This window comes from Natator depressus, chromosome 14 (assembly GCF_965152275.1).
Source record: "Natator depressus isolate rNatDep1 chromosome 14, rNatDep2.hap1, whole genome shotgun sequence".
Taxonomy (NCBI): domain Eukaryota; kingdom Metazoa; phylum Chordata; order Testudines; family Cheloniidae; genus Natator; species Natator depressus.
In genome coordinates, this window is record NC_134247.1 from 33,093,119 (window position 1) to 33,109,000 (window position 15,882).

Here is a 15,882-nt window from a genome sequence, read left to right on the forward strand (position 1 = left end):
TGGATATTAGGAAAAACTATTCACTAGGAGGGTGGTGAAGCACTGGAATGGGATACCTAGGGAGGTGGTGGAATCTCCATCCTTAGAGTTTTTTAAGGCCTGGCTTGACAAAGCCTTGTCTGGGATGATTTAGTTGGGGTTGGTCCTGCTTTAAGCAGGGGATTGGATTAGATGACCTCCTGAGGTCTCTTCCAACCCTAATCTTCTATGATTCTATGAATGTTTGTTAGGTATATCTGGCTCTCGTTTTCCATCTCTAAACTCCCTCGCAAAACTCCCTGATTTGCTAGCTCCTCTGGTACTTAGGAGCTGCCTTTTAAAATTTCTGAGTTAGTCCTGCCCCTTCATGAAGGCCTTCAAAAATCACAGCTGGGAAATTAACGGGAAACAGGCCAATAGAACTTTTTGTAGGCTTCATTTACATTAAGTAAATGTCAGGCTTTAAAGCAGTTGAGAGGATCTTCAGTAACCAGAACATATGGGAAAATGTCCAAAAAATTGAAGCATAGTTCTTTTGAGGAACTAAAATGGCACAAATGTCCATGAACTAATGTATGAAATTAAAGAGTTACAGCTTCACTTTCAGTAACATTTTATAAGTCATCTCTCCCTCTCTCACACTCTCTCTTTCCTTCTCTCTTTACTTTCATTCTATCCATTTTTGCTCATAATCTTTTTTAGCTTTTGTTACCCACCCAGGTTTATTTCTGACTTCTCCATTCTCCTCTAGTCACTGTTACTGATTATTTTTCTCTCATAGTCTCCATTCTGTCCCCCAATTTTACCCCTTCCCCACTTGCTCCCCTGGGTGTTTCCCCTCTCAGGAATGTTTTCCTTTCACTCTATCCATTTCTGTTTTTCACCCTTTTTCTAGGACTCTCCCTTTATTCTTGCTTCCTCTGCTCCCTCTGGTTAAACCCACTCTGTCCCTGCTTCTTCCAGTGTTCATTCCCTCTGAAGCACCTGGCATTGGCCACTGCCATAAGACAGGATACTGGGCTAGATGGACCTTTGGTCTGACCCAGTCTGGCCATTCTTATGTTCTTAATTCTCAGAAAATCATGAGATTGACACACCGCTCGGCCACCCCTCCCCAAAAAGAGATTTTTAAAGAAGATTCTATAATGGTTTCTGGTCTGTCTCTTGGTTTTTAATTTTCCCCTGCCTATCCCCTATGTCTGTGTGACAAATAGAGACATCCCATATCTACAGAGGAATGTGACTTTGGCCCCTGCTGCAGGAGCTGTCACTGGGAGGCCCCAATGAGATCTGATTAAAGAGTTTTGTACAAAATGCTCCCTGCTGGTGTAGAGGTTCCAGCTTCTCTCTAAACCCCAAATCCCAATTAATTAATTCTCTATCCCTGCTGCCACCACATCTGCCTGTCCCCCAGCCCAGCAATTACTTCTCCCACCAAAACCCTACATCCCTCCCTGCCCCGCAGTGACCCTCTGCTTCTCCTGCAGCTTCAATGGTTCTTCCTTTCTCTCTCTCTCTCTCCCCCCCCCCGCCCCGCCTCCCAAAATCCCTGGTGCTGCAGAGATGGAGGGGGAGGAGATGGAATAAGGAGCCAGAGGGTTGGGTACACGGGAGTCCTCCAGGGTCATAGAGACTAGCATGACTGTGGCTAGGGAAGCCCATTTTTTAATTCCCCCCATGTATTAGTGACACTGTCTGACTGAAGATCCCCCAGAGTCCTCCTGGACCATAGAAGATAGCGACAAACAGTCTAAATAGTTCCATGAGCAATGAGATTGGCTTCTCCATCTTGATTACTTGCTTCTTTCTGTGGTTTCACAGTCCAGACATGAGACCCCAAGGACCCTCCAGGGTCATAAAGACTGGAGTTTCCAAGGCTAGAGAGGCTGATTTCAGTGTCCTCAGTGCAATATTCCACCCTCTGTGTCTCAGGGACACAGTCTGAGCTCGGATCCTGCCCCTACCCAGTGCCAGGGGTAGATTCTCTCACCAGGGACAGAGGCTGGTGGGAAAGTGAAGATTGGGGCCTTGTTATCAGCATCGAAAAATGTCACTTGGCCCATTCACAGTCCAGACAAACCTGGATCCTCCTGGGGACCTGGCTCAGGGGCAGGATGGTTGCAGGGGAGGTGAGAGCCTGAAACAGACCCAACCACTGCACAGCCCAGATCCCCACTTCAGGGTTAAAGCTGACTTCTCCCTTCCTCCTCACAGACTCTCTTGCCACTCCCACAGCCCAGAATCCTCTGTTCCCCACCTCCACATCCCAGCAATGTATGCCTGAGGTGAATCCCTCAGAGCCCAGCACACACGCCCAGGAGTCAAATCTCTCTGGATTGTTTGGCAGATGCTGCCTGGTGTCTCCCCATTTCACACTTTTCTGATCTTCAGACAGGATGAGTCGGGGATGAGCCGTTTCTGGATCCAGAATCACATTCACTACGGGAGAAGGAGAATCAGAGTTCAGCCCTGGGGGAATCTGGGACCATTTCTCACGCTCCCTAACATCCCTGCTTGGCAGTTCCTCAACCTGTGTAATGGGATCCACTTCTGTACTTTCTCATTTGAATTTAGAGGCTGCAGCTCCCTGCTCCCCAGCTGGGGCTGGTTCATTCCCAGCAACAGAGACTTGGCAAGGAAGGTAGCAAAAGCTTGTAATTAGGAGAGTCCTGAGGAGGCAGGTACCAACTTTGAACCCCAGAGGGAGTCTCCTCCCATAAATGCATCCTCCACTGCCAGGCCTGGGAGCAGAGATGAAGATGCAGCACAGGGGAAGAGCCAATAGTTCAAGGCCAGTGAGCAGGAAACAGAAGGTGGCAATGGGTGGGGCAGCCCCTTCCCAGCCCAGAGAGAAGGGAGGTCTGCAGGTGGCAGCACTAGAGAGACACCATCTCCCCAACCCACAAAGCAGCTGCAATGGCAGAGCCCAGCCCTGCCCAAAGGAGAAGAGCCATGGGGAACAGTCTGTCCCCCAGGTGAAATGGGGAAGGGTGTGGCAACCAGGAGGCTCTTTCTCCTGACCACCTTGAAGGTAATATTGGAAAGGCTTGTCAATGTCAATACAAATTCTCAGATCACAATTAAGGTGGCTCTAGGGCTGGGCAGTGCGAGTGTCTCTGGTTATTGCTGTGTGGGAGAGTTGCTTTGATGGACATTTTCTGTTAATGGAAGGAAAAACTCCCCCAAAGCTCACCCTGGGTGTGTGATCCCAGAGATCCTCCCTTTCCTGCTCTAGCTCAGGTGGGAAAGAGTCTGGAGGGGAAAAGGGTCACAGAGATTAGAGCACAGCGTCTCTGATTTACAACACCAGCCTGGGGAGCTGCTTCTCTCTCCTGAATGCCTGAGAACAAGCAGAGATGCCCTGGCAGTTCGTCCCCCCGGCTGCTGAGAGTTTCTGTGGTGGCTGCTTTTTCCCTCCTTCCCAGCTGCATCTCCCTGCTCTTCCACACCTTAGTGTGCAGGTGGTTGAATCCCCCTTGGTGCATCAGAGGATGGCCCTGGATGGTACAACCAGACTCAGAACTAGAGTGACTGGATGGAGCCCACAGTGCTCAGCCAGTGCACGGGGCTACCCACCCTACATGTCCCCTCTTTTGTGTTCCAGAAGGTGAGGACAATCTAGCCTCTTGCTTCTCTTGCTTTCCTCAACCAGGTCCTGTGAAAAGGTGTTTCCCACCCATCCCTCACAGCTGGCCCTCTGTAACTCATCATCGCCTCTTGCACCACAAGCCTCCCCAGCCACCTTTGACATGCCACCTGTATTGGCTGAAGGACATCCAGCTGGTCCACCTCTGTACCAGTCCCCGAGAACATCTGTACATGCTCGTGCTCCACACCATCCACTTCCTTGCCTTTGTGTTCCATCCTGACTCCAAATGGTGGGACCTACAGAAGAGAAAATGAGGAACCGTGGTGGGCCAGCCTGTACTCCACTTTTGTTCCACAGCCCACTGGGGATATTAGGTGGTGTGTCAGCTTGCAGCCCCTTTTCCAGCTCCTTTTGAACCTCTTACTAAAGTTCTGGCTGCAATATTCCCTGCACCTCCTGATGTATGCACACCCCATTTGTGACTTCAGAAAGTGGCAGGACCTCCTTATTAATCTCCTCCTGGTGATGGCCAAGATGGCCACACATCACTGCAGGAGGACAAATCTGGAGGGAGGGAGAAGTGCTCTGAGACTGTGGCATGTATATCCATTCCCTTTTAAAATCATGTCTCCAGGCACAGTTCCCCTGGGCAGTGTTCACTGACTCCTTAGACACCTTTGAGGAGCGTTGGATGCTCTCTCGGGTTCTCTGCTTGGTGGTCCCTTATGGCTCCCTCATTTTTAACTTCTGACCTCTCTCCTTGTCCTGGTTTCTCTTTCATTGTCCCAAATACTCCATTGCTCCCTGGGCTTCATGGTTTCTCCCCCTTAGTTGAGGGGACGGGCCTTTAGCTTTGGGAAGGTGTAGATCCACCATGTCCCAGTACATGCAAATAGCATCTCCCTGCTTTTCCTGCTGGAGCTTCTCCTCTGAGGGTTAGAGAGGAAGGTGAGAACCTGAAGTTGCAGGGAGGGGAGTTAGAGGAGGAAGGCAATAGATATAAACCTGGGGGAAGCTCTATACTGAGCCTGTCCTTCTCTCCCTGGCCTGGGAGAAGAGAAGGGGATGGGTATTGGGGATGATCCACTCAGGCCAGAGAGTGGCCCCTTCTCCAGCCCAGAGAGCAGGGAGGATGTGGCAACATCACAGAGGGACCATATCTCTAACAGAGGAGAAAGAGAGCAACTCAAATGGGAGATCTCAGCCCAGCCCAGCTGAAGAGAAAGATGGGATGCTGGTGAAGAGCAATCGGAGCGAGCCCCTCACATAGGGGAAAGGAAAAAAATGTGGCAACCCTTTGAATTTAATATTTAAAGGGCTTATGGACATGTATGGAAATGCCAGGGTCAGCATTAATGACATATCTGTGTTGGTGAGGGAGAGTGTATCTACACAGCAGTTTAAGCCTGGGCTCAAGCCAAACCCTCATTGCATCCACACTGCAAATATGCTAATCTAGGGCTCTGATCCAGAGTCCCAGGACCCTGCAGGTCTGGAGGGTCAGAGCCCATGTTAAACTGGAACCCAGGGTCCAAGCCCTATTGGTTTCCTATGTGCATGCATCCGTGGCTTGACTTGGGTCCTGGAAGTCTTCTGGGTGTATCCTATAGTTCCTGGAGGCAGAGCAGTGCTACAGGCAGCCAGCACAGCATGCCAGACGCAGCATTACTACCTGGCCAAGAGGTCCCTCTTCCTGCTCCTCCCACAGTGGTGGTGGAAGTTTCTCCTCCATGGTGGTGCACGGAGCTTGCCTGGAGCAGGGAGCAAAGTTAGGAGGTGGGTCATCCTTCCCTCAGCCATACTGAGCCGAGAGCTCTGCCACTTCTTCTCCCTGCAGGGCAGCTGCTATGGTCCCTGCTCTGTTCACTGGCCCTTACTCCAGGCCCTCCTGCCCTCTCTTGGGCTGCAGGTGCAGGGTCACCTGGGCAGCATGCACTGTTAGGGTGGTCAGTGGGAGCCAGCACCAAAACTTCTCCGCAGCATCCCAGGGATCTGGGGGTGTGGTGATGGCAGGGATAAGGGATTCCCCAGGGTTGCTGGAGCACACTGCATCCCAAGCCTTGGGGATGTATTTTACCACTTTGCAGCAAGCAGCAGCCAGACTGGAATGTGCGTGTGTCTTCCCTCTGACATCTTCATTTTATGTCAAACTTCAAAACAAACTGAAAAAATCAAGCAAGCAAGCAAAAACACCTCACCTTCATTGATCATCCTATTTGAAAAATTAAGAATTACAAAGTTTCACTGTAATAGTTTGACACCCTGGAGACTGATGTCCTCATTATCCTTAGGACAGGCACAGGGGCATGTTTTTTGCCAATGTGACTGAGCCTACAGCTGGAGTACCCAATTATCCAATTAGACAGTAATTCAGTATAATGCCCTCTCAAATGGAGACAGCCACCAAATGAGCTAATTATGCGGCGTATGTACTCATGTGCTCCTTATGGGCACCCGAGTCCCATCAATAGCACCGCCACAGTTAGGAAACAGGACAGGCAGTCGAGTTTCCCCACAGTGCAGAAAATTCTTAACCTAGAGTTAAAATGCAATGTTGACGCTCAAGCCCAGGATTCCCTGACAAGAGGTCAGCTGACTCAAATCCCCTACGCTTACATTGCTATGTAGGCATAGCCTCAGAGTGTTTGTTGGTCAGGGAGAGCGTTTGTGTTCGTCAGTGGGTGCAGGGACTCAACACTAAGGATGGTATCAGGATTGTTTGTGTGATTTCGGCTTGGGAGCTCTTAGTATTTCATGTTTCAGAGGAGCAGCCGTGATAGTCTGTATTTGCAAAAAGAACAGGAGTACTTGTGGCACCTTAGAGACTAACAAATTTATCTGAGCATAAGCTTTCGTGAGCTACAGCTCACTTTATCCGATGAAGTGAGCTGTAGCTCACAAAAGCTTATGCTCAAACAAATTGGTTAGTCTCTAAGATGCCAAAAGTACTCCTTTTCTTTTAGTATTTCATGTTTTTGTTTTTATTTTTATTTTTAGGGGTGTGTGTCATGGTCAGTGTTGGTTTGGTTTGTACATTTATCTAGAAGTTCATGAAAATGTTTTCATGGGATTTTTCTCTTTATTTAATGATAATCTCCACCTGAAGTCTCACCTGGTCTGAGTGATCCTAAGGATTTCCCTCTTATTGTCTCCAGTTCAGATGGCAGAGTGTCTGGAGGGGGAAAGGATAAGATAGATGATATTTCATGCTGTCATATTTGTGACATCCTCACTCTTAATTGACATAATTGTATTTTAATTATGAGAGAAAAACAGTTGAAGAGAGACAGAGACATACCCAGATTTTCAACAAAGGCTAATATGAATCATCCTATTTTCTCTTTCATTCAAGCATCTCAAATCAACAGAACCAATATCCATGAAGCCTCAGAACCACCCAAAGAGACACTGTGTGGAAGACAGATTTTCTGTTCCCTCATCCTCCAGACCCAGCTGGTTTCTCATTCTCCTTTTGCATTTTGTCATAAGCCAGGCCAGATCCTGCAAAGATTTTAGCATTAATGTAACTTTACAAACATTGGTCTCTTTCACATCAGTGGGATGCTGAGACTTTTCAGGATGAGGAGCCTGAATTGTGAGCTCTTTGGGTCTAGTTCCTCAGTATATGTACAGAGCTCAGCACAATGGGGCTTTCATTCTGCATAGACTGAAATACGAATAATATTAAAATTATTTCATAAATGCGGAAAATGAGTCAGGGAGAGAATTGGCTCAATGGGCCTCATTCACCCCTGCACTGGTAAAGGGATGGGGGAAACAGTTTGTGGTTCTCCTATTCAGTAGCTGCTGGGGTCAGTGCAGACATTGGCACAGGCTGCAGAAGTCCAGAGGTCCAGCCTGAGTTGCACCTCTGGTCCAGTGGCCCCTAGATGACTTTTCCCGGAGGCAGTATCAAAGGCACAGCTTTACCCTGGCCACACCCCACTATTCCTGCTCCACCCCTTCCTCCTCTGCCCAGCCCTTAACAACTCCACTCTATTCCCTGCTTTCCCGGGAGCACTCCTTGTGCCTGCAGCTGCTGTGGAGGAGCTGGAGGCACAAGAGGCTCCTGTGCTGGGAGGATTCCCCTGGGTTTACACCTTCCCTACAGCCCCTTTGGCCCACACAAGCTGCCACATGGGGCCAGAGCACAATGGTGAGCTGGGTCCACATTTCAAAAGTGGCCTTAAATTGAGGGTTTACATTTTGGGTGCCGACCTTTAGGCCTTGTCTACATAGTTTTGTCGGCAAAAGGCAGCTTTCGTTGACAAAACAGTGGAGGTGTACACACTACAATGCACCTCTTGGTGACAAAACTCTCCTGCTTTACTGACAAAATATAACCACCTCAATGGGAGGCATAGAGATTTTTGCAGCAAAGTTAGATCAACAAAGTGTCAGTGTAGACCCTGTGTTTGTTACGTTGCTGTAACTGGCCTCCAGAAGGTATCTCACAATGCCCACCCTAACCGCTCTGCTCACTGTTTGGAAATCTGCTGCCATTCATCCAGCTATGTAGACATGTGTCCCTCCCCTTTCAAAGCCCCAGGAAGTCCCCCATACACAATTTGTCTCTCTTTCTCACATACACACTCCCCACACACACAGTCTCTCACATGCTCCGCCAACACATTCTCTCTCTCTCTCTCTCACACACACACACCCCCACACCCTGTCACACATGCTTCCCCCACACAAACACACACTTCTGTGGTCTTCTTGTATTACTGTTAGGGTTACCATATTTGAATATTCAAAAAAGAGGACACTACATGGGGAGGGGAAAGGGGGTATTTGCTCGCCCCACCCGCCCCCGCCCCAACTCCACCTCTTCCCCGCCCCCATTCCAACCCCTTCCCCAAAGTCCCCGCCCCAACTCTGCCCCCTCTCTGCCCCATTGGACCCTGCCCGCTGCTGGCTCCCTCACCGCTCGCCTCTTCACTGCCCACCGCTGGCTTGCCGCTCGCCTCTTCACCCTCCCCGCCTGCCACTTGCCTCCTCACCCGCTCACCAGCCAGCCACTGGCTCCCTCACCTCTTGCCTCTTCACCACCATGCCCCACTCGCCTACTCACCCCTCCTGCCGCAGGTCGCTCTGGCTCCTAGGATCAGGGGCAGCCAAGGGGTCTCCACGTGCTGCGCCCGCCACAAGCGTGAGCTCCGTGGCTCCCATTGGCCAGCATCAAAGAAAAGCACCAATGGGAGCTGCCGTAGCCACGGAGTGGGGCTTGCAGGTGCCGGCAGCATGCAGAGAGCCCTCCGCCCCCCCACCCCTGACTCGACCCGACCCTAAGAGCCAGAGGCACCTTCCGGGGGGCGAGGTGGGGAGTCCCACCGGTGCTTACCTGGGGCGGCTCCCAGGAAGCATCAGGAAGGTCCCTCTGGCTCCTAGGTTCGGGTCAGGTCGGGTCGGGGTGGGGGCGGAGGGCTCGCTGCCCGCTGCCGGCACCTGCAAGCCCCGCCCCCACAGCTCTGATTGGGCAGGAGGCAGCACGCGGAGACCCCCTCCACCTCTGTGCCTAGGGGCCGCCCACACTGCAGGCTCCTGTCAGCGGGCAGGCGCCAGGAGCTGCCCCAGGAAGCGCCACCAGCCCCGGGACTTTGGTGTGTGTGGTGAGGTGAGCAGTCCCCAATATCAGGACAAAGGGTGTCCCAACCGATGTGGCAAAATCCCGGACGTTTTTAAATATTTAAAAATTCCTCCCAGATGGTGATTTAAGAACCAAAAAGCCGGACATGTCCGGGAAAATATGGATGTATGGTAACCCTAATTACTGTTCAGCAGTGTCAGTTTGGTCATATTATCAAGCGTTACTCTAAAAAGTGATCTAAGATGTGTAACTTTTCAGGCACACACAGAAATCATTACAAGGTTCATTGCACAGTGCAAAGAAACAATGCCAGGTTCAGCACACTACAGCAACACACGTTACTGTGGCTCAGTGTTAAAGTGCTCCTTCAAGGCATCCTCCAGCCGAATAGCCCCCCATTGGGCTCCTCCTTAGCCTTGTGTTCAATACAAGCACAATACTGAACAGCAGGGTAGTATCCATGCTTTCTGACAGTGATGGCTGGGGTGCAGGTTGCCAGGGCAGTTGAAAAATAGCTGGCCATACAGTAGGATGCCCATGGAACAATGAGATTGAGAAACCTTCATCATGTGAGTCTCTACCTGCCTGCATGAGGCATTGCAAACCCTTCACAAAGCACCTTCTGGCCAGTGGCACAGTGGGACAGCTACCCAGAGTGCCCTGCTCTCTGTGTCAATGCAAAGCTGCTATTGTGGATGCGCTTTGCTGACAAAAGGAGCACAGTGTGGACATGCAACAGTGGTTTAATTATAGCAGTGGCTGTTTGTTGGCGTAACTGGCATCGACAAAACTCTGCAGTGTAGATAGACAAGGCCTTAGGCACCTGGGGCCCGGAGTTCCTTGGTAATGGGCACCTGCAGATCCTACAGACTCCAGCTGCATGTGGGGCTGCTAAACAGCTCTGGAGCACATGCCCTGTAGTTCTGTAGTTGGAAGAGAGAAACTGAGGTACCCCAAATTTTGTACATTTTTACCTTAATGATTGTACCAAAGTTCACAGAGTGAAACAATGTGAAAGATCCTGGCACCTGGGCCCTTACTTCATCTGCTCAGTTTGTCTGCTTTCCATTTGTTATTAAATAGGCACATAATCTAATTGAACCAGTTGCCCAGAGCCCATCTCCACCCATAGTCCCAGAGACACACCCTGGTTTCCTTTCCTAGATCCCTTCTCAGTACCTTTGAACTTCCACAGAATCTCCATTAGAGCAATATTTCGCTGGGAGAAATCACTGAGTCTCTTTTCCAGCTCAGGAGAAATCTCCACTGGCTGCAGGAACTTCCCCTTCTCACACCTGGAGAGCAAGAATTTCATGATATTATGTTTCTTTTAGTGACTCATTATAATTCCTTGCTAGTGGAAGTTGCTGCTCTTATGGGCCTGGAGTTAGAATTCCTCCACTTCTCCCAGTCTCAGAGCAGGCACAGCACTGGCCATGGCAGTGCAACCTTTCCCTAAAGGCCCCATTAATATTCTTCATCTCTGGCCTGGACAGAGCAGATCTGTACATCAAAGGGGAATCATGTTTTCATGACCAATTCACTCCTTCGCCTCCATGCACTAATACTAGTATGTTCCCATATTTCATGCGCACAGTGTTATCGGATTGTTCTTTCAGGAACTAGATTGAAACCTCAGGGGCCCCCGCCCCCACCAGTTCCTTCCACACAGGTCTCCAAACAGTCCTGAGGTGGTAAAGACTCTTGATTCCTGCTGTCCAGGGCATAATTGTAACCAGTGCCTTGAGGTGAAAGGCCCATATTGATCCTCAGGGTTCTGAGGCAGCCAGTTCCCCAGGGATGTAACATCTCTAGGAAATACTGTAGGCCAGTCTTTCCCACTGAATAGATAATTCAAGAGTCCTGTGTAAAAGGGTGAGGATTAAATGCATAAATGGGAATTATATTCAGAATGTGACCTTGCCCCATATATTTTGCTGCAGTGCCCTGGGGAACTATAGTAAAGAACAGAATTATCAGATACATAGATGAACATGGTTTGTTGGGGAAGAGTTAACATGGTTTTTGTAAAGGGAAATCATGCGTCACCAATCTACTAAAATTCTTTGAGGGGGTCAACAAACATGTGGACAAGGGGGAACCAGTGGATATAGTGTACTTAGATTTTCAGAAAGCCTTTGATAAGATCCCTCACTACAGGCTCTTAAGCAAAGTAAGCTGTCATGGGATAAGACGGAAGGTCCTCTCATGGATTAGTAACTGATTAAAAGATAGGAAACAAAGGGTAGGAACAAATTATCAGTTTTCAGAATGGAGAGAGATAAATGGTGGTGTTCCCCAGGGGTCTGTACTGGGACCGGTCCTATTCAACATATACATAAATGATCTGGAAAAAGGGGTAAACAGTGAGGTGGAAAAATTTGCAGATAATGCAAAACTACTCAAGATAGTTAAGTACAAAGCAGACTGTGAAGAGTTACAAAGGGATCTCACAAAACTGGGTGACTGGGCAAAAAATTTGGCAGGTGAAATTCAATATTGATAAATGCAGAGTAATATATATTGGAAAACATAATCCCATCTATAGTTATAAAATGAGGGGGTCTAAATTAGCTGCTACCACTCAAGAAAGAGATCTTGGAGTCATTGTGGATAGTTCTCTGAAAATATCCACTCGATGTGCAGCGATAGTCAAAAAAGCTAACTATGTTGGGAATCATTAAGAAAGAGATAGATAATACAACAGAAAATATCACATTGCGTCTATATAAATTCATGCAAAATCTTGAATATTGCATGCAGACCTGGTCACCCCATCTCAAAAAAGGTTCAGAAAAGCACTACAAAAATTATTCTGGTTATGGAACAGCTTCCATATGAGGAGAGATTAATAAGACTGGGACATTTCATCTTAGAAAACAGATGGCTAAGAGGGGGGCTATGATAGAGATCTATAAAATCATGACTGGTGTGGAGAGAGTAAATAAGGAAGTGTTATTTACTCCTTCTCATAACGCAAGAACTAGGGGGTCACCAAATGAAATTAATAGACAGCAGTTTTAAAACAAACAAAAGGAAGTATTTCTTCACACAACGCACAGTCAACCTGTGGAACTCTTTGCCAGAGGATGTTGTGAAGGCCAAGACACAAACAGGGTTCAAAAAAGAACTAGATAAGTTCATGGAGCATACATCCATCAGTGGCTATAAACCAGCATGGTGTTCCTAGCTTGTGTTTGGCAGATGCTGGGAATGGTGACAGGGGATGGTTCACTTGACGATAACCTGTTCTGTTCATTCCCTCTGGGGCACCTGGCATAGGCTGCTGTTGGAAGACAGGATACTGGTCTGACCTAGTATGGCCATTCTTATATTTTTATGAAATGTAGAGTCAATACACTCTCCAAGCCCTTTCACAGAATCGTGAAGAATGAAGGGAAGTGAAATAGAGCCACATACCTGCTCAAGGTGCTTCTGACATCCTAGAGAGGAAAGAGACAGAAAAACAATTTTAGTCCCAAATGCTGCCCACTGGGGATCCCAGAGAAGGGATTTTGCAGATATGGGGAAAAGAGGCCCTGCCTTGGCCCTAGGGCCATGGATTTGCTGAGTTAATGTCATCTCTAATATAAATGAGTCTGTAATTCTTCAAAGAGAAACAATAATTCACATTTCAGGAATGCACACACTGAATTACACTGTGAACTCTGACTGCTGGTCTCCAGTGCCCATGATTCAGGAGCTGTCCTGTCCCTGTGTTTGGATCAGGGATGTTTATAACTCAGTCTCACCTGCAGGAATTCACTTGCTGGCTTCTGACACTTCCCCTCCAGCTCACTGATCAAGTTGCTGAGATGGGAAATCTTCTCAGACATTTTAGTGACATTGTCATTCTGTATCTTCACAATCGCCTTTTCCAGATTTTCCAGCTGGGCCAGAAGGAGTTGCTCTTCTTCTTCTAGAAACTGCCGCAGTTGCTGAAATTCAGATACAACCTTCTGCCTCTTGTTTTGTGTCTGTATCTATTTTTTTTAAAAGAAAGGACAGGTAAGGGTTAGAGAGAGTGTCTAGGGTCCGTTCATGGAGTGCTGACTGTGCAAGAGAGAGAATTTCTTTGAAAATTCTGTGATGTCTAACACATGATTATACCCTGTCGTTAGTAGGGAGAGGATTTTCTAACACTTTCCCATTTGTCCCTAACATTTTTTCATGGGATGTTTCTATGTCTGACATAGTCAGCACACTGTGTTAAGCCAGACCCAGAGCAGCAGCCGGCAGGACTGAGCACTACATTAACAGAGATGCGAGGGGAGAGAAATAATTAACAATGCAAGAAATGTCTGCAGACTCAGGCAGACAGCACTGCACGAGACATAGTCTGCTCACCTTGGGAGGAGTTTTGTGAAAGACACAAGAGCTAGAAATTAACTCATTAATTGGAATGGAAGCTTAGATTCTACAGAATATGATGTGGTCCTGCTCCTGAGAGAGGATTTCTCAGGGCCGGTGTGTGTATGTGTGCGAAGACACAGGACTCTAACACAGACATCCATGCCCATGAAGAAACACAAAGCCCACATTCCCCAAGTCCATGGAGGAAGCTGCCTACAAACAGATGTCCTACTAGGTGCACCTGAAAAGGGAAGCCAAGGGGCCTGGCCCATCCACTTTTCACCACAGACCCAGCCCTCTCCCCCTCCTCTTCTCCCCAAGGTCCAGCCCCCCGGCCAGGCTGGAAGCTGGAGCCTGGCCAGGGTAAAAGAGGCCCAGGGAGCCCAGGCTGCTGGGAGAAGCCATGGGTGGGGGGTCTCGAGACCAGATTCCTAACAGATGGCCCACTGCAAGTCCCTGCAAGTTAATAACAATGGGCACCTACCAGATACTCCAGGCTTTTCCCCTCTCCAGTCACTTTAAATCTCAGAAGCTTTTCTCTCTCTTCCTTCAGAATCTCCAAATGGGCCTGAATCTTTTCCTGAAGAAACAGAAATGATGTTGGGAGGTTTCATTTTGAGAGTGCTTGGGGTGGGGTGGGGGGTTTCCATGTCAAACCGAAGACTCTGTAGGTGACTGTCAACCCTACCAGGTTTATGACATCAGGAACACCAAGGAAATGAAACCTCATTAACAGAGACAGGGAGTGTTTTATATTGAGACTGTTTTGAATTATTTGTCCCCTTTCTCCATAGAATTAAACCAGCAAGAAACTGGAGTCACATGATGGTGAATCAATTAACCTGTTTTTGAGAAGGTTTAACTCACAAAATGATACAAATCCCAGGTGTTATATGCAGCGTTGTATATGTGTTGGTCCCGGGATATTAGGTGTTAATGGGCCATGGTGGGGAACAAATAAATCTATTTTTGAGAAGGTTTAGCTTACTTTGTGATACAAACAACAGGAACCACCAGGACCATTGAACTTCAGCCCTGAACCGCTGGGGAGCATATTGGTTGGGCAGAACTTGCTTAAGCACTAAAGCAAACCCTACTAGAGATGCTGATTAGTGTTAAGAATGGCTGGAGTTTGACTTAGTGCTGTTCTAAACCCTTTCAGTGGCAATGCCCTTTGTGTAGTTACCCCAGCGTCCCTGGAAAAGTGTCCAGAAGCAGTGGATTCTGGAAGATTTCAAAAGGCTGCATTGTAGGACTAATGGAACCACTCTGGCTGGTCCTTGCCCACATACACAATAAAACAGTTCAGACTGGCACAGGACAGCTCTTCCCAGGTTAGTTTTGCGGCAACCCAGGCTAATGCCCATGGTGTTCGGCATGGACCTGCGCTGTCTGGAGCCCTTTCGTGTGTGGACTCAAGCTGCTTGGGGTCCACACAGGGTTTAGCACAGTGACTTCCTCTAATGCAGGCTGGCATCTGAATTTAATCCCTTATGGAGGAACACAGGAATTCAGAATCCCAGTGGGAAACCTCATCTCCCTGCTGGGCCTGAGGCCTTTATCAAGGAGTTGCTATATAATTTTTCATACATTTTTTTCTTTACAGAGCTGAATGATGCAGATACATCAATAGCTGTAGGAGAGAGAGAGTATGTGTGACTGGCAACTTGTGATTAAATGAACCTGCAACTAACATTCAAAATTATTTCCCATTAGGCTGGAGAGAAGTTCCCTACCTTGTACTCCTGGGCAGCCTCCTCTATGGGAACCACAGCGTGAGCTCTGTGAGCCTGGAATCTGTCACACACCACACAGATGGGGGTTTGGTCCTCTTCACAGAACAGTTTGAGAGGCTCCTGGTGCTCATCACACACACTATCCCCTCCTGACCCTGTTCCTGCCTGGAAACTCAGCTGTTTGGCTATTTCTACAACATTTGCCAGCTGCCTGTTTGGCCTGAGGTTTCTCTGCTGAGCAGTTTCTCTGCACTGAGGGCAGGATACTTCTGAGTCAGATCCCTCCCAGCACCGTCTGATGCAGCCTCGGCAGAAATTGTGCCCACAGTCTATAATCACTGGGTCTTGAAAATATTCCAGACAGATGGGACAACTAGCTTCATCCTGGAGACTTTCCATGGGGTTCTCTGCGGCCATAGCTCCCTCTGGACAGTGTAAGTGTAAGTTTCACTTTCCTGAGCTCAGAAATATGCCCCTCCTGCAAAAACAACTGGGTGTTTCCCTACCTGGCACTGACTCATGCGGTTTGGTGAGCTGGAAGGTGCCAGCTGGTAACATTATAGCCCCAGAGGCTTTTCTGAAAAATGAACCACTAGGGCTCTGGTGCTGCAACCAGCCCCCTGTGCTGGTGTGGA

The 15,882-nt window shown here is 48.4% G+C and overlaps 1 protein-coding gene across 1 annotated transcript; it reads right to left on the reverse strand.

Annotated features, from left to right (window-relative positions):
• Positions 1 to 2,029: 2,029 nt before the first annotated feature.
• Positions 2,030 to 15,664, reverse strand: LOC141998733 (zinc finger protein RFP-like). Its single transcript, XM_074971715.1, has 7 exons — positions 15,248 to 15,664; positions 13,996 to 14,091; positions 12,911 to 13,141; positions 12,579 to 12,601; positions 10,338 to 10,453; positions 6,681 to 6,740; positions 2,030 to 2,418 (listed from the first exon to the last, which is right to left on the reverse strand). The coding sequence occupies exons 1-7, from the start codon at positions 15,662 to 15,664 to the stop codon at positions 2,030 to 2,032; spliced, it is 1,332 nt and encodes a 443-aa protein (XP_074827816.1).
• Between the last annotated feature and the right edge of the window lie 218 nt (positions 15,665 to 15,882).